We start from the raw sequence: 18,014 nt of genomic DNA on the forward strand, positions 1-18,014 counted from the left end.
TCCTTATTTTCTTAGGTTCTTATGCCAGGCCAAATAGATAAGAAAAAATAAATAAATAACCCTTAGGTCTCTCAAACAGCTGGCGGAAAAATTGAATCTCCCAGCGGTCTCTGTTGAGATTCAAAACGTAAACATGGCGGTGAAATACTAGACCAAAGCCCACACTGCTGCATAATTATCACTTTTACTCCTCGTCATGCTGCTCAGATGACCTTTCTATTTCGTGTAGAAGACGAAATAGGGACGTGTTCACCTGCCTGTGCCGGAAAAGTTACCAGAGATTGCACATGTGAGTAAAGAAATGTTTAAATCAATTCACGTTGACTATTTGAAGAGTGAAATAACATTAAATAATTAAATGTAGTGCAAAATTTAGTGGCATTTAAAGGTGACTAGACGGGAAGTTCTCAAGATGAAGGGATTAGCAATAAAATAAGTGAACTGAAGTAACCTAAACGATCCAACCCTCACGAAAATTCCATTATGTTTAATCTGAACTGGAAACTTCACATCTCATCTCTAGCTAAAACAGCTTCTATGAAGTTAAGCGTTCTGAGACGTCTCCGCCAGTTTTTCTCACCCCCCCATCTACTAACTCTGTACAAGGGCCTTATCCGTCCATGTATGGAGTATGCTTCACATATCTGGGGAGGTTCCACTCATACTGCTCTTCTAGACAGAGTGGAATCAAAAGCTTTTCGTCTCATCAACTCCTCTCCTCTAACTGACTGTCTTCAGCCTCTCTCTCACCGCCGCAATGTTGCATATCTAGCTGTCTTCTACCGCTATTTTCATGCTAACTGCTCTTCTGATCTTGCTAACTGCATGCCTCCCCTCCATCTGCGGCCTTGCTGCACAAGACTTTCTTCTTTCTCTCATCCCTATTCTGTCCACCTCTCTAACACAAGAGTTAACCAGTATTCTCAATCATTCATCCCTTTCTCTGGTAAACTCTGGAACTCCCTGCCTGCTTCTGTATTTCCACCTTCCTATGACTTGAATTCCTTCAAGAGGGAGGTTTCAAGACACTTATTCATCAATTTTTGACCACTGCTTTGACCCTTTTATGGGACTGGCATTTCAGTGGGCTTTTTTTAATTGGATTTTTGTTGCCCTTGGCCAGTGTCCTTCCTACATAAAAAAAAAAATGGCAAATATTAAGAACAAAAATGCCCATCTGAAAGAAATATAGTGGAAAATTAAGTGATATTTTAATGCTTTATATTTTCCCAGTGTATTGAGTGCCATGGAGAGCAAGAGTGCCAGTGAGGGTGCCAGCTGTGGGAGTGAGGGGGGCACCAGTGTGTGTGAGGAGGGGGGGGCAGGCTGGCTCACCTCTACCCCCCACCCACCCCGCCGCCCCCTCCACCACCTCAACACAGCCTCCCCTAGACCTCCCCTCACCCCTTACAGGTATAAAGGGCTGTTTGTTTGTTTATTTGTTCGTTTTCACGTCAATAAGTCAAATCTTGTAATGTCCTTTAATTAATAGTTTTAGTAAATATTTTCCTTCAATACTGTAACTGTTTTTAGCACACAGTTTCCTCTACTAATATATTTCATTGTATTTGTCCTGTATTTGTGTTTTGAAGTATTTAAAACCATTGAGCCAATTTTGAAATATTCTCTTAGTACCAAATTATTACACCATCTTTAAATTCTTCTGTTATTTGTCTTCCTTCCAATATATTCCATTGAGTTATGTATTTGTCCTGTACTTATGTAGTAATGTATTTAAAAGCATTGAGTCAAGCTTGAAGTATTCTTGCAATGCTAAATTTTTGTATGGTATTTAGATTTTTATGTATTGTTTGTCTTCCTGTGTGTGTGTGTGTGTGTGTTCAGGTACCATGGGTGCAAAGCAATACCAGAGGAGAAAGAGGATCAGGAGAACATTGATCCTGCCAGTAAGGGAGTCCAGGAGTCTTGTGCCAGTGTGAAGTAAGTGTTAGATTCTACTGCTGGTGTAGTTTTAATCCTTCATTCTATAGACGACTTGTACTGTGAGTTTTCATTGAATCTATTATTGCTATAACTGTTATTTTTATTTGTCTAAACCTAACCTAACCTGGCATTACTTAACAAGATTATGCCACACACAAACAATCTTGTCATTAGTCTAACCTCTTATTATTATTGCTATTACTTTTATTAGCCTAACCTAACCTAACCTAACACTCTCATACCACCTACAGATCGAGTGGCATGTCCCCGGAGAACACCAGCGCCACACACACAGGCTCTGGTTCTTCCCCCTTTGCCTACCCTCTAATCTGGGAGGCGTCACACTCCACCACCTCCTCCAGCCCCTCTGACAAGAAGCCTGGTGTGGACGTGACCAGCTGGAGGAGCCCTGTCAGTCACTACAGGGCCACAGAGAGCCAGGCTGCCAAGGGAGATGTGAAGGAGGAACAGGACAGGAAGAATGGGAAGGAAGGAGGTGGGAAGGTGAGAAACAGAAGTGGACCAAGCAGTGAGGTGTCTGTTAGTAAGGTCGCCTGCCATGGGCCATCAGTTACGCCATCCAAGGCCTCACATGCACAGACACTCAGCAATGCCTCCTCAGTTTTCCTTACGCCCTCCAGCAGCATGCACAGGTGAGTGAGTGAGTGAGTGAGTGAGTGAGTGAGTGAGTGAGGTGTTGTATGGAATGTGGTGTGTTGAGAGTACTGATTACAATGAACAGAAAATAAGTAGGTAAGAATTTTAAGCAGTTTGATTGTAGATAGTATGGGAGGTGAATGAATGAATGAATAGGTGAGGAACTGAAGGAGTGAGTGAGTGAGTGAGTGAAGTGTTATTCAGTATGTTTGTTGAAAGTATTGATTACATTGAAAAAGAAATATATAGGTAAGAAAGTTAGTTGTAACCTCACCTTACCTAACCTCACCTAACCTTCCTTAACCTAACTACCTGAACCCCATACAATGTCACAGCAGTCGGCCGTGGGAGAGTCGCGGCGGACAAACCCCAAAGCAGCAGCGTGTGGCCCTTTCTGCCTCAGCCCACGTCAATCCGTTCGAGGTGGGAGCGGAGAGCCTGTACCTGTCGGCGGTGAGTCCGTCTCTCTTCCAGCAGGTGGTGTCGCCAAGCCAGAAGACTGACATCAACTTCCGGTGGTCCATTGATCAGATGGCGGCGCTGCAGCCCGTCAACATTGAGACGTCGCCCTTCATGCAAGTGGAGACGTTTGTAGACCCTGAGTATGAACGCCGTGCCCAGGATGCTATTGACAGGTGGGCACTGCTTCTGTCTGTATGCACCACTATCACTGTTGTGTGTGTGCGTGTGTGTGTGTGTGTGCCAAGACTACCTACCTGTCTGTCTGTGTATGTACCAGGCCGACAATCCCACACAGGGCAGCCCATACAAGGCACCACACATCAGCTGACATACTTCCACAGCAAAGCGTGACAGCATACATTGGTTTACCCTTGGCCCTTCATGATAATAATAGTAATAACTTGCCTATCTGTCAATCTAAGCACCAGGCTGGCAATCCCACATGGGACTGCCTAGACAAAGTATCACACACACACACACACACACACCAAACTGGATAGATATAGAGACAGGATACTATAAGATTAATCCCCTCCCATAAACCACAAGTAGATAAAACTAGGTAAATAAATGCATCTTCATACTCTCAGGCATAGTACAGCTGGCCACACACACCCACAGCAAGGCCCCACAGCACACACTGGTCCACCCTTGCCTGGCCTTTCATAATGAGACTGATTTACTCTTTGGCAGGTTCTTCACTACACAGCAGTCGGTGATCCCAAGCCCCTGGACTGGCAGTAACAAGTCTGTCAGTGTGGTGAAGAAGATGTGTGTGCAGCAGTCCCAGGCCAGCCCCTCCCTGCCTCCCCCTCGCACTCAGACAGGTTAAGACACTTTAAGAGTAGAAAAATAGGAAACAAATGGGAAAAAATGTGCTTGGGTAGTTTAACAATATGGAGATAATGAGGAGAAAGATGAAAGATAGGAAAATAAATATGGAAAAGTAAATATACTTCAGGTCAGTCCTTGCTTGCCTCTTCTGGTCCTTCCACTTGTCTGTTGCTTTCCCTGCAGCCTCTACCAGCTCAATATTACTAATACTGAAGTGCTTCTTTTTTTCATCTGTTTTTTTATCTTTTCACCTCAGTATTACTTGCTCTTTAGCCTTTACTAGCTCAACATTACTAAACTACCAAAGTATGTTTCTTTTTCTATCTATTTCCTGTACCAGTTACTCTCTTACCGACTCGAGATGGCTAAACTACCAAATATATTTCTTTTTTTTACCTCTGTTACCTTACCTAACTTAATCTAACTTTATTTAACCTAATCTAACCTTATTAACTTAACCTAACTTTACTTAACCGAATCTAACCTTACTTAATCTAATGTAACTTAACCTAACCTGAATTAACCAAACCTAACTTTACTGCATTTCTTTCCTTGCAGTGTGGTGTCAGACAGAGCTCACACTGCCCCCTGTCCTGCCCCCGGCCCTGGAGGAAGCACTCAAGCCCTTCTGTACCTTCACTCAGGTGGGATCTCCTCCCCTCAAGTCGTTGTACAGGGAGTCTTTGGTTTACGACAATCTTGACTTTTGCTGTCTTGTGGTTACGACGTTGGCAGTGTATGTTTGGTTTCCCTTTCCTGATTTTTTCTTACTTTAATAGTGTGTTGTGTTGCAGAATCAAGCCTGGCAAGGGTCTGGCGAAGGAGACGAGGCTGGCTGTCTTAACAACACAACACTGCGTCGTAAGCTACTGTTTGGGCACGACGACCTGGCCAGCAACACTCCGTAAGTTATTCATCATCATCATTCATCAGCAACACTACGTTATTCACTATCACCATTCATCATTTTTCAGCAACACTAAGTTATTCATCATCATCATCATCATTCATCAGCAACACTCCTTAGTTAATTATCATCATCCATCACCCTTACTCTCCTTGACAGTGTTGGCCAGCTTGGGTACAACATAAAACATCACATCTTTTCCAGCCTACAAAACAACTCAAGAGAATGTAACATAGAGATAAAAGTCTAAAAAGTTATAGATGTTTTGAAATGGAAATAGAAAGGGAGGCGAATTTGATCTTTTCAGGCTTCAAAACTATTCAAAGTCTAAAGTTATAGCAAAGAGTCCTTTAGCAGTGAAGGAGTGACACAACTAACCAGACTGCACCCTTTGTTTTCACCCTAGGAGAGACTGAAGAAGCTGTAGTATAAAAATGAAAGCCTTAAAAACTTGTATACATAGGGAGGAATCTTGTAGCAGTGAATGAGGAATGACACAGCTAACCAAACTGTACCCTTTGTTTTCACTTAAACAGCTCACAGGGCGGCAGTGAGCCCTCCTCCCCAACAGCCCCCCACTCCCTCCACAGTGACCTCAGGAGTCCCACACCAGCGGCAGAGGGACACAAGATCATCACCGAGGAGGAGGAGGTGGAAGACAGCGGCTTGGTGTGGTGCACGGCTCCCCTTGGCCCTGGGAGTGTGAGCGAGGGGATAGAAGGTGGAGGTGTGATGCGACACTCTCCGCCTACACCTCCCTCAGCCCATGGCCCTGCGTTGTCCAGCACCACTACACAGGCTACACACAGGCCAGATACGCTGCTCACTGGGGACAAACTGCTAACTTCTCCGGATATTTCGCCAATCCACCATCACCAATACAATGATGTGGAAGCAAAACAAACCATGCCATCTTGTGTATCACTAGAGGGAAGCTACCTGGAGCCGCCCCACACCAGCTGCACCTTTACCTTCCTTAATGAGATCTCTTCAGTGTCCTGCGGCCCGCACCTCAATGCCTCGTTAGCCTCAGTTGTCGCTGAGTCGTCAGGTGAGTCTGTGTCAGAGTGTGTGGTATGTAAAGTGAGTTTTGTTGTTTTTTTGTTAATTTTTTTAAGGTGTAAGTTGAGGTTGGTGGGTGTTGTTATGTTGTGGCTTTGCTTTCATTACTATTCTAGAACACTTGATTTCATCACACCAACAACACAGCAAGCAAAGCTACCTAACACTTCTAGATATGGATGAAAACTACAACATTTATAAACCACAACTACTACAAAATAATTCACCCTCACAGGCACTAGCAAGGAATGGAGAAGTGGTGGAGAGAAGCACACATTTTCATCCACACACAGCAGCACACAGCACCACCACCACCATCAACAGCCCTGCATGGAAGTTATGGCCTCTGAGATGCTTATGAAAACATGTGAGGAGGCGCAGGAGAAGGAGGAAGATGAGAGGCAAGACAAGGCAGTTAACATGAGGGAAAGTTTCTGCTCCCAATACACAGACCAGGATATGAAGTCTCGGTCGCCTGTTACCAGCTCCCCAACAGCACAGCTCAGGTCCTTCTCTAATTCAGTAAGTCTTGTCTCTCTCTGTGAAGGACATGAAAGGCTGCAGATCAACAACACAACATTATATATTCTGTCCACCTCTCTAATGCAAGACTTAACCAGTATTCTCAGTCGCTCATTCATTTCCCTGGCAATCTCTGTAAATCTCTCTGTGCTTCTGTATTTTCTCCTTCCTATGACTTGAACAAGACACTTATCCTCCAATTTTGTGTGACACTTTTGACATTTATTTTGGGACTGGCACCTCACTGGGCTTTTTTCTTATTTATTTTTTACTTTTTTTGTGCTTTTGCTCTTTTGTTGCCCTTTGCCAGTGCTCCTCTTGCATAAAAAAAATCTAACACCACAACCTTTGCCTCCCAGGGTCACTTCTCCTCTAGTCCACGGCAAGACCTCTCCCACAGTCCCCTCGAGGTGGACTCCCCCGCCAGGAAGTTCTCAGTCTCACCTCCTCTCTCCCCAATCTTCTGCCGGCCTCTACTGTTCCCAGCTCAGCCGTCCAGTCGCCCTCAGTCAGTCAGCATGAAAGGTCAGTTTGTGTGGCGTTTCTTTCATATTAATTTTTATTTTCTAGTGATAATTGATGTTTTTATTCATTTTTTTTATTTATTTAATTTCTTTTCCTTTGTTTACAGTCATTCTTAAAGATTAGTTAATGTAATGCTTCTCTTTTGTGTTCGTTTTAATATTGCAAGGACGGTTAATTGACCTTTTCTATCCTATCCTCCTTATTGACCCTGAAGACCTTGTATTCCTTAGGACACTTCAGTACGTCCATCAGAGCCCCTCTTAATCTTGCCCTAACTTAACTTTTTTATACTCCCTGACAAACCCCATGCCTTGTGTTTGGTGCCAGAGGTGAAGGGTGGGCTGGGGGTGACCTTGATGGAGGAGAGCGAGGTGTGTGGTGTCCCTGTGGCCGCCACCACCACACTACCGCGCTGCTCCTCCCTCTGTGATGTGGAAATGGACTCTCAGCCTTTAGTGGAGGTGAGCACAGCACCTCCCTGGAGTTGGCTTTGCCTTGTGTTGTGCTGTGATGGATTAAGATTGTGTTCTCACCAAAAAAAGATAAAACTTGACCATATACCTACACCAGAACTGTAATAAATAGACATAAGGAATAAAAACCCTCATGAGAAAAATAATGACTATATCAACAACAGAGCCATCTAGGAGAGGAGACAGCAAGCCAGGACACAGGGTACCAGACAGCCAGTGCCACCAGCCTTCTCAACAGCAACTACAGCAGCACCACCTTCCCTCAGGACCTGGCACCCTTACACCCCCTGCCAGAGACTACCCAGCACTCCATACCTGCCACTAGTAAAGAGTGCAGGTCTAGTGTTGTTTAGTAATAGTTGTTAGGTGAGAGTCCATGGCCAGCTGTGCTATGCCTAAGCTCCTCTGTGTGTGTGTGTGTGTGTGTGTGTGTGTGTGGTGCTTTGTTTTGTCTGTCCTGTCTGGGATTGCTGGCCTGGTATATAGATAGATAGATAGACTACTACTACTACTACTACTACTACTACTACTACTACTACTATTACTGCTACTACTACTACTACTATCCCTTTCCATCAGAGACCAGTGGGACTAAGACTGTGTGTGTGTGTGTGTGTGTGTGTGTTGGGTGCTTTGTCAGGGCTGCCCCATGTGGGACTGCTAGCCTTGTACAGAGAAAGATAGAGCAATAAGTAAGAGATCACTGCCGTATTAATATTGTGAAGCTCAAGTAGAACTTAAGAACATAAGGGGAGGTGCAAGAAGCTAGTGTACATTGTTAGAAGCTCTTGTTTAATGCTTCTATATTCATGTCCATCTATCATTTCCATCCATGTATTGGTGTGGTCTCTAGAAGTTCTCCCTTGGCTCAGCACTAATACCCTGAATACTGAGTCTTTTCCAGTTATCCAACATATCTGCGAAGTTGCTGTTGCTGCTATAACTAATAATTGAGTCTGTTCTAAGCATCTGAAAGCACATTTGACAATACATTTCTTCCAATTTCCTTTTTAAATCAAATTTTTATCAGACAAGCTTGAATCTGTTACTTCTTGGCCAATCTTGATTATTAACTGTATGGATCTTGTCTGCATATTCTTGTTATATCTCATAGGAAACTTCAGTGCCTCCATCAGATCCCCTCTTGATCTTGCCCTGCCCTCATTACTAAATCTGAGGATCTTGTTTGCACCTCCCTTGCTGAAATACTGTGATGTAAACTCTGCAATCGCCTCTTGTTAACGGAGCAGGTGGAGGTGGTGGTGGTGGTGCTAATGAAGACTTAAGTGTGTGTGTGTGTGTGTGTGTGTGTGTGCGTGCCATCAGAACAAATGTACGTAAGCTGAACTAAAGAGTGTTCATTGCCGTATAAAGTCCTTAATGTGTTTTCAGGAGGATTATAAGCAAATGAGGACAATATTCAGTGAAATCTTTAGTGTTTTCAGTGTGACTGAACAAATGAGTCAAATATTCAATGCCTTATGAAATCTTTTGGGTGTATTTTGAAAAGAGTTTTATTATTCAGTGGTTTGTGAAATCTTTAACATATTTTCAGTATGACTATGAACAAATGAGTACAGTATTGAGTGCCTTGTGAATTTTTGGTGTCCAAGTCTTCTGTATGAGTGTGAGAAGAGCTATTACAATTTTTCACTGCCTTATGAAGACCTCTGTGTGTTCAGTATAAGGGGATTAGGACAGTATTTGATGCCTTATGAATTGGTAATGTGTGGCTTTACTGTGTGAGCTGAAATATGCAGTATTCAATGCTTTATGAAGACTTGTGTGTGTTTTCAGTGTGAGTATAAGGGCATTAGTATTTGGTACCTTAGGAAGTCTTGAATGTATGCTTTTAGTATGTGAGCAAATATATACAGTATTCTGTCTATGCTTTGTGAAGACTTGTGTGTTTTCAGTATGGGTATTAGGGATTAGGAGAGTATTGGATGCCTTGTAAAGTGTTTAGTGTGTTTTCAATATGAGCGTGAACAAAATCTTAGTGTTCAATGCTTTTAATTTTCATTAGTGGATGTTATCTGTTAATCTTTTGCACTGCTCACTTTAGCTATAGATTCCTTCCCTTATTGGCTTGTTATGCATTTAGACTGATTTGTTTGCTTTACAGGTTTCAAATAATATAACTTCTTTTTAACTTGTGGGAAAATAAAGAAAACAAATCTGATAAACTTGAGGTAGTAAGTTAATAATTTTTTATTGATTCAGGTGAGAGTAAATATGTTTGATTGGGACATTGTATTTGCATCCTTTTACTTTTTATCTCATCTTTACTTTTTTTATATGTGAAGAAAGCTTGGGAAGGGCATAGAAATAGAGAGAGAGAGAGAGAGAGAGAGAGAGAGAGAAGATAGGATAAATTCCCAGAAAAGTGATTGAAAAGAATGTCAGATACCAAATATAATAAGTATTCAATCTGAAACTTTTACTGTATGTGACTGAATTGTGAAAGTATAGATGACTGGATGTGTTAATTAAGTTTGACATGGACTGACTGAAGAGCAATTGACAAATGGTTATTGTTAGATTTATGATTGCATAGAAAATATATATGTGTTTATTATAAAATGTTTTATTATACTGAATTATACTGAATGTTTTTACATGTTTTAAATTTTGGAATAACCCTCCAAAAGAAACAAGAACTCTTAAGAAAACCCAGAAACTCCACAACGCCCCCAAAAAAGCAAAAAATATCACAAATAAGACCCTAAATACACCCCAAAACCCTAAGTAAGAAAAAAAATTCTCAAAAAAAAGCATGAACCCCTATTAAGAGCCAACCCCAAATCAGAAATTCCCCAAAAGCCCTCCAAAAAGCACCAAAACCCCTTTTTACACATCCAGAAACATGTAAACCTCCTTAAACCCCTTTTGTAGGAAAAGACCTACAAAAAGCCCTTTTAAAAGCGTATAATTCCTCCAAAAACCTTAAATAATCTAAGAATTACCCCAGAAAACTCCACTTTCCAAAAAGCTCTCGAACTAAAAAAAAAAAAAAAAAAAAAAGAAAGAATTTTCCCTCCCCGAAACTGCTTTTAAACACTCAAAACAGTCCAGAAACTTTAAGTAATCCAAGAACCACTTAAAAAGACCCTCAAAATTCCATATAAATCTCTTTAAACACCTAAAAATACCTGTAAGCCAACAAAAGCTCCCAAACCACCCGCAAAAAAAAAAAGTATCCCCAAAATCCCTTTAAACACTCCTGAAAATCCTGGAGAAGACCAAAATAGCTCCAGAAAACTTAAAAAAAGGAACTCTTAAACCACCCCCTCCACAACAAAAGAAAACCATAAAATAAACTATTCCCCAAAACTCCAAGAGACACCTAAGCCCCAAAACCTCTTTTAAGCAACCATAACACCCTACAAACCTCCCAAAATCACATAATATCCCAATAAATCCTCCAAAATCCCTCTAAACCCAGTGAAATCAATCCCTCGCCCCCCACAAAAAAAAGGGAACCACCAAAAGCCTGCAAAACCCTATTAAAACACCCAGAAACACCCTGTAAACTCTTCAGATATCCTACATACTCCTTAAAAGCCTCCATAAGAGCCCAGGAATCCCCCCAAAAAAACAGAAAAACCTTTATTCCCCCAAAACAGCATCATCCAATTCGCGCCAAGACCGCCAAAAAATCAACACGCGAGAATGTAAACAGCGATCGAGAAGAGGAGAATCCAAGCCCTTATGAACACTAATATCTCCCTTCCTAAGCCCTTATACACTCAGTACGACCATGGAATCGAATACTGTGGTGCCAATCTGCTCCTCCCTCCAGCTGTTGGCAAGATGGCTGTGATGGAAGGGCCGCTTAGCAAGTGGACTAATGTAATGAAAGGTTGGCAGTATCGCTGGTTCGTGTTGGATGATGGCGCCGGCCTGCTCTCATATTATACGGTGTGTTTTTGCCTTTTACCGTGGTTTTGCTGGGGAAAATAGTCCTGCTGCGGTGTGCGGTGGACTGGGGCTTACTGGTGGGTGGTGTGTTCATAGTTTTGTTTTCCTTGTTTGTGTGGTTTTGCTTATTTAGACTGGGAGTGTTGGTTTTAGCTCTTTACAGGAGGTTTACGGGGAGAAGTAGCCTTACTGGGATGTATGGTGGACTGGGGTCTATTACCAGTTCTGTTTTCTAGTTATTTCTGGTTTTGTTAGTTTTGTGTTCTTACACTAGACTAAGGGATGTCTCTTTACTGGGGTTTGACTGGGGGAAACTGTTCTTCTGGGGTGTGTGGTGCTCTGGGGTCTTGTGTGCCTAGTTTTGTTTTGCTAGTCCCTGGACTGGGGGTAACATGTCCACAAATACATGTTGATTTTAAGCTTTAAGTGGCCTCAACAAGATTATTTCTGTTTCACTCAGTGTGCCTGTACTGTGCGCCAAGATATGGATGATTTCATTTATATTTAAAGGTTGAACAAACATCATCATTGGTTTCTCCTATTGGGTGCTGGTGTCCTCAGCATCAAGCACACCAGACACTGGAATGTTCATCATTGGTTTCTCCCATTGGTTGCTGGTGTCCTCAGCATCAAGCACACCAAACACACTGGAATGTTGGTTATTAAGGAGTCCTCTCAAGTTTTTCTCTGCTGCCTGGCTTCTGATATGAGGTGACAAATTTCACATGTCACTATTCTTTCACCTGAAGCAGAGCTCGCCACTCCTGGAAAACTTCAGGAAGACCTGTGAAGCCTGTTGTGCTATCTGGATAAGGGCAAGGATCACTGCCCAGCAGTTCGATTCCTGTGGTTGGAGATTGCAGAAGTTGATGTGGGAATACCAGAACCTTAAGTAGTGCCGGAAGTGAAGTGACATGCAGGCGAGGATCTTCCAGGAGTCCACAGATAAGAACACAACATTCCTGGAGATGTAGAGATCTGCGGGTTCTTTGAAGGTTGTGAACGGCGCAGCAAAAAGACCTGTTTCCCTCATCCAGACCCTCATTACATCACTGACCAATGATGAAGAGCAGACACAGCACCTTCTCTGCCTCCAACCAAGAAGGGGGTGATGCTGGAGGATGGTTGCTGAGCTGTACAGGTTGAAGTCCTGCCTCATCTTGTCGTTCAAGTAGAAACAAGAAAACATTAATATTGATTTATTTATTTTGTTTTCATAGAAAGTAGGAGCTATGTTATACGAAGAAGAAAAAATAACCCCTTCATTTTCTCCTGTTGGCGAAAGACACCTTTTTTTTTGCATGACCCCTAAATTGAATGAAATTTCCTGAAAACTTGTGGAGTTATTAGTTTGTCTGGTTTTGTTAGTTTTGTGTCGTTAACTTGTGCTAGACTGAGTCAATTTAATATCAATGATTGTGAGTTGTCTTCTAAATTAATGATATTTAGGTGTTTGGTGAGTTAGGTTTTCATGGTGTTTTGTCTGTTTTTTGTATTATTTTCAACATTTGGTTTGTTTGTGTGAGTTTTATCTTATCTTGTACTATCAGAAGTGAGAAAGTATCTTTGTATTTATGATACATTCATTTTTACTTTTATCTGCATATTTTTTTTTAATTGTAATTTTATCTTGATTCAAGCCATTCAAAGAGTAGCTATTATTATTATTGTTTTGAAATGAAATAACGTGCATTTTTACCTTCTTAACTCAATTGCAGTTTGACTAAGATTATTATTGTAATTTTTTTCTGTTGTAATTTCATCTAAGATTATTATTGCAATTTTTTTTTCTGTTGTAATTTCATCTCTATTGCAGTGAAAGTTTTTATTACTAGTGTATTGAGAATAATTCTGTTCCACTTCTGTTCCACTGTTTAACAAGATTTTTATAACTATTTCTATTTTCATAACTAATACTATGACTGTAAATCTGTCTATTTCTTCCATTTGAAGAGAAAATTTGTTGTTATTAATGTATTGAGGATAGCCATGACTGTTCCTTGGTCCTCAATCCTGTTGTCAAAAGAGAAATTTGTTATTATTAGTGTTATTATTACCTTAATTATTCCTTTCATCATATGTAATGGTTTAATTGTAACTCATCATTATTCCTGCAGTGGAAGGAGAATTTAATTATTTTTAGTGTATTGAGAATAATTATAACTCTGTCTTCATTTGGGCAGTCAGTGGAGAAAATTTTAATTATTATAGTGTATTGAGATCAACCATGACTTCACTGCATCTTCATTCCTGCAGTGGAAGGAGAAAATTTTAATTGTTATTGTATTAAGAATATCTATAACTCTTCATCTTCATATCTGCAGTCGAAGGAAAAGATGATGCGTGGTGCCCGGCGAGGCTGTGTGCGTCTGAAGGGAGCTGTGGTGGGCATTGATGATGATGATGACTCCACCTTCACCATCACTGTGGACACCAAGACTTTTCACTTCCAGGTATTGAGAGTTGCTATCTGTCCATCTGTCTGTCTTTCTATCTCTGTGTCTTCCTGTGGGTGGTTTTGTTAAAGTTTTGGTAAAGTAAAGCAGGTGAGTTGTGTGCATCTTACTGTCTTGTGTCTGTCTATCTGTCTGTCTTCTTGTGGGTGGTTAAGATTTTGGTAAGTTATTGGAGGTGACTTGTCTATCTTACTGTTTTCTGCATCTGTCTGTCCTCTTTCTCTGTCTTCCTGTTGGTGGTTTTGTTAAAATTTGGTAAGATAATGCAGGTGACTTGTCCTCACCTTACTGTCTTCTGTGTCTTCTATCTGTCATCTGTCTGTCTGTCTTTTAGGTGGCTTTGTTAAGGTTTTGGTATGGTAAAGCAGGTAACTTGTCTTAATCTCACAGTCTCCTGCATCTTCTGTCTGTCTTCTTTGTTGTTTTGCTTCATTAGGTTTTAGATAACCTTTTTGGCGACACTCTTTGGGGAATGGCATCTTCAGTGGGTCTTTTTTCTTTTTTTTTTTTTTTTTATAGGTGTTTAGTTGCTCCAGGCCAGAGTCCCTTGCATATGAAAAAAGGAAAGTGCAGGTACTTCTTTCACACAATGTATAGGAACTTCCAGGCACTGTGTAAATAGAAATCACGTACAGAGATATAAAAACTAATGGGAAAATGGTGGTTAAGTGATCAAACATGTTAAATTGCAACAGTTCGTCTTTCAATCTATTTACATGCATACGTTGCAAGTGAATAATACTAATTCCTTCAGCTTATCCTTGTTCATTAATCATAACCATAGATATAAAAGCTAAAACAATAGAAATCCAGAAAAAAATAAAGAAAAATTACGTACTTAAAAAAAGTCATATATTTGTGTTAATGCAGTTTTGTTTTGTTTCAGGCACATGACCCGGACGAGAGGGAGAAGTGGATACGAGGCTTGGAGGACACCATTGTGAGGCACACTCCTTCCATCAGGGTGAGTGTGGCGTGTGGGGCAGTGGTAGTACTTGTAGTGATAGAAGCAGTAGTGGTAGTAATAGTCGATGAAATTATTCCTTTCCACCAGGAGCCAATGAAACTAAGAGTGTGAATGATGTATGAGTATCTGAGTGTGAGTGCAGCGTGACATAATGTGGTAGTTGTAGTTAGTAGTTGTAGTAATAGAAGCAGTAATAATATTTGTGGTTTTCAAGATATCGAATTTTTGATAAGACTTTTAACTTCATCAGGTTAAGTGTGGCATGGTGGGATAGTGGTTGTGGTTGTTGTAATAGATGCAGTAATAGTAGTAGTAGTGGTCCACAAGATTATGCCTTTCCACCAGGGGCTGACAGGGCTGAGTGTGTGTGTGTGTGTGTGTGTGTGTGTGTGTGTGTGTGTGTGTGTGTGTGTGTGGGATTGCTGGCCTGGTATATAGGTAAATAGATAAAGACAGATGGATATATAGTTAGTTAGATAGATAGACAGACAAATAGTTAGACAGACAGATAGATAGACATATATAGATAGACAGATAGATAGATAGAAAGGTAGTTAGAAAGATAGACAAATAGATGGTTAGACAGATATAGATAGATAGACAGATAGATAGAAAGATAGATAGACAAACAGACAGATATATAGATAGACATTTAAATAGACAGATAGATAGATAGATAGACAAATAAATAGTTGGATAGACAGGCAAAAAGAGACAGACAGACACACAGTTAAACAGATACATAGACAGATTTTTGTGGTCAATGAGAACCAAAGCTGAATCTACAACACCCTGTCTTGTAGCGGTGGGACCCTAGCAAGCCGGCGCCCACCATGGCAGACTTTGATAAGAAGCTGACAGAGAGCGACGCGTACCTGCAGCTCCTCATCGAACAGAGTACTGTCCTGGAGCGACACATGTTCTCCACCGACGACCAGGACGACCGCCGCCGCTGCCAGGATGTCGTCACCAACATCAACAGCGTCCTCGAGTCCATCAAGCACTCCATCGTCCTCCTGCAGGTGTGTGGGGTGCCATTGTTCTTCTGCAGGTGTGTGGGATGTGGGTGCTGGTGTCTTTTTTAGTTCTATATTGGTGTATTTGTTTATTTGTTTATTTATTTATTTTTTTCATTTTATATCTTCAGCATTTCGTCATTCTTCTCCTGGCATCTTTTAGTTTATTTGTTTATTTATTTTTTTTATTTATTTATTTCCTATCAGATCTAGGGCTTGTTTTCATCCAATTCTTTCATCTCCTAAGTGTATCTCCTTTCATTCCTTCCATATTGCTAAAAATACAACATTTGTTTCTTCTTTCATCAATATATCCCAGTCACTTCCCTTTCCTATCAGATCTAACACTTATTTTCTTCCTTTTCTTTCATCTCCTTAGTGTATCTTGCCTTCCATTCCTTTGAAATTACTGAATACACAACATTCTTTTCCATGACTCCCTTTTATCCCCCATTGTTTTTCTCATTTCTACCTAACATACCTTCAATCTCCCTCAGATCGCCAAGAACACAGCCTTCCCAGTGAATGGCGTGTACCACCCTTGCAATGCCATCCCTGAAGGCTCCAATACCACCACCACCACCACCACCACTACTACTACAGCTGCTGCTCCCACCACCACCACCACCACCACTGCTGCAGGGGAGAGGATGGCTGTCTCAGGGGATGACGGTGTGCCACTGACTGTCTCCCCAGCAGTGCAAACAGGGATAGAGGTTGGCCGGGAGTGTGCAGAAGGTGCTGGTTCTCTGGCTGGTATCATGCAGAGAGGAATGGGTGAGTGTGTGTGTTGTCAGTGTGTTGTGTGGCTTGGATTTAGTGTGTTATAAGGGTATTTGCAAGTACAGAGAGAGAGAGAGAGAGAGAGAGAGAGAAAGAGGCCTGGATTCAGAAACACTTTCCTCTCTCATCTCAAATATTTTCCTAGGCCACAGAGATGATTAGCTGGGTTCTCAAGAGTGTTTCTCCTATTAATAATGTAGAAATCTTGTTAACCTGTCACTTGAACTATAAAAAACACCCTTTAAATCCCATGCCACTTCACCATGACCATTTTCCAAGGCCACAGAGATCATTAGCTGGGTTCTCAAGACTGTTTCTCCCGGTAATAGTGTAGAAATTTTGTTCATTTCGTGAGAACCATAAAAACGTCTTTAAAAATCTGTGTAGCTTCAGTTGCAGCCTTTTAAAATATTGGAGGTATGGTTTAGAAGCATTTGAGAATACAGGCCATAGACAGGAGATTGAGTGGTGGTGTCAGGTTGTGTTTTGACTGATAGACAGGAGTTGAGTGTTGTAGAATTATTAGGTTTGTTCTTGTGGTGTTTTTTGCCTATTAATGGTGTAGAATTACTAGTAAACATGCTATGATCATGAAAATACTCTTGAAAAACCAGAACTTCCACTGGACCTGGTTAAAGATGCAGAATCCTTGTTAAACTATCACTAGAACCACAAAAACACACGAAAACACCACAGCACTCACTAGACCCTATTAAACTATCAAACACCACAAAAAACACATCCACTAGACCCCATTAAATTATTAGAACCACAAAAATACCCTTGGAAACCACAACAACCACTAGAGCCTGTTAAAAGTACCCAAGATTCACTGAAAACAATAAATAGATAACCAAATATTAGGCTTATCTCCTCATTCTTCTCACCCCTGCTGTCTCTGTCCCCAGTGCCGTGTGCTCTTGCTCCTCCTGGCAATGTTGTCCCGGAGACTTCGTACTCAAGCTCAGAGGATGAAGATTTCTTTGACGCTGATGATTTTGCCAGCAACGCCAGCAGTGCCACACCCTCCCAGAGTCCGAGGTGAGTACTAGAAGCTGTGAGGGTCTTGCTGTGTCCTTGTGATGTGTGTGTGTGTGTGTGTGTTAGGGTATGTCTATATGTTATCGTTTTGTAATAGGGTGGTCCGTGAGACTGTCCCTTTCCACCAGGGGCCAACGGGATTAATTGTGTGTGTGTGTGTGTGTGTGTGTGTTGCCTTGTCTGGGCTGCCCTGTGTGGGATTACCAGCCTGGTGCATAGATAGGTAGATAGAATACTACTACTACTACCAATACTACTAATACTAATACTATGACTATAACTATAACTATAACTATAACTACTACTACTACTACTACTACTACTACTACTACTACTACTACTACTACTACTACTACTACTACTACTACTACTACTACTATCTCTTTCCACCAGGGACTGACAGGGTTAAGAGTATGGATGATTTATGTGTGTGTGTGAGAGAGA

The 18,014-nt window shown here is 41.3% G+C and overlaps 2 protein-coding genes across 4 annotated transcripts in view; both read left to right on the plus strand.

The window, feature by feature from the left end:
* The first annotated feature begins 108 nt into the window (after positions 1 to 108).
* LOC135092048 (uncharacterized) lies at positions 109 to 9,969 on the plus strand. Of its 2 annotated transcripts, none has more exons than XM_063990205.1 (13): positions 109 to 289; positions 1,234 to 1,413; positions 1,846 to 1,941; positions 2,196 to 2,597; positions 2,937 to 3,236; positions 3,757 to 3,890; positions 4,456 to 4,541; positions 4,692 to 4,801; positions 5,341 to 5,855; positions 6,102 to 6,388; positions 6,748 to 6,913; positions 7,241 to 7,374; positions 7,551 to 9,969. In XM_063990205.1, exons 2-13 carry the CDS (start codon positions 1,247 to 1,249, stop codon positions 7,737 to 7,739), a joined length of 2,586 nt encoding a protein of 861 aa, XP_063846275.1. In that variant the 5' UTR covers positions 109 to 289; positions 1,234 to 1,246; the 3' UTR covers positions 7,740 to 9,969. The 2 variants fall into 2 exon arrangements, with proteins under 2 accessions (XP_063846275.1, XP_063846276.1); XM_063990206.1 differs by having other exon boundaries at positions 2,940 to 3,236.
* A 1,059-nt stretch (positions 9,970 to 11,028) lies between these two features.
* LOC135092049 (oxysterol-binding protein-related protein 9-like) overlaps positions 11,029 to 18,014 on the plus strand; it is a 29,483-nt gene continuing 22,497 nt past the window's right edge. The window contains exons 1-6 of one of the 2 annotated variants that reach the window (XM_063990207.1): positions 11,029 to 11,307; positions 13,632 to 13,760; positions 14,650 to 14,727; positions 15,534 to 15,752; positions 16,244 to 16,523; positions 17,438 to 17,570. In XM_063990207.1, the coding sequence (XP_063846277.1) occupies positions 11,098 to 11,307; positions 13,632 to 13,760; positions 14,650 to 14,727; positions 15,534 to 15,752; positions 16,244 to 16,523; positions 17,438 to 17,570 (1,049 nt within the window). In that variant the 5' untranslated portion in view covers positions 11,029 to 11,097. The remainder of the gene's footprint in view (positions 11,308 to 13,631; positions 13,761 to 14,649; positions 14,728 to 15,533; positions 15,753 to 16,243; positions 16,524 to 17,437; positions 17,571 to 18,014) is intronic. The other variant, XM_063990208.1, reaches the window with a different exon arrangement.

This window comes from Scylla paramamosain, chromosome 39 (genome assembly GCF_035594125.1).
Source record: "Scylla paramamosain isolate STU-SP2022 chromosome 39, ASM3559412v1, whole genome shotgun sequence".
NCBI classification, from domain to species: domain Eukaryota; kingdom Metazoa; phylum Arthropoda; class Malacostraca; order Decapoda; family Portunidae; genus Scylla; species Scylla paramamosain.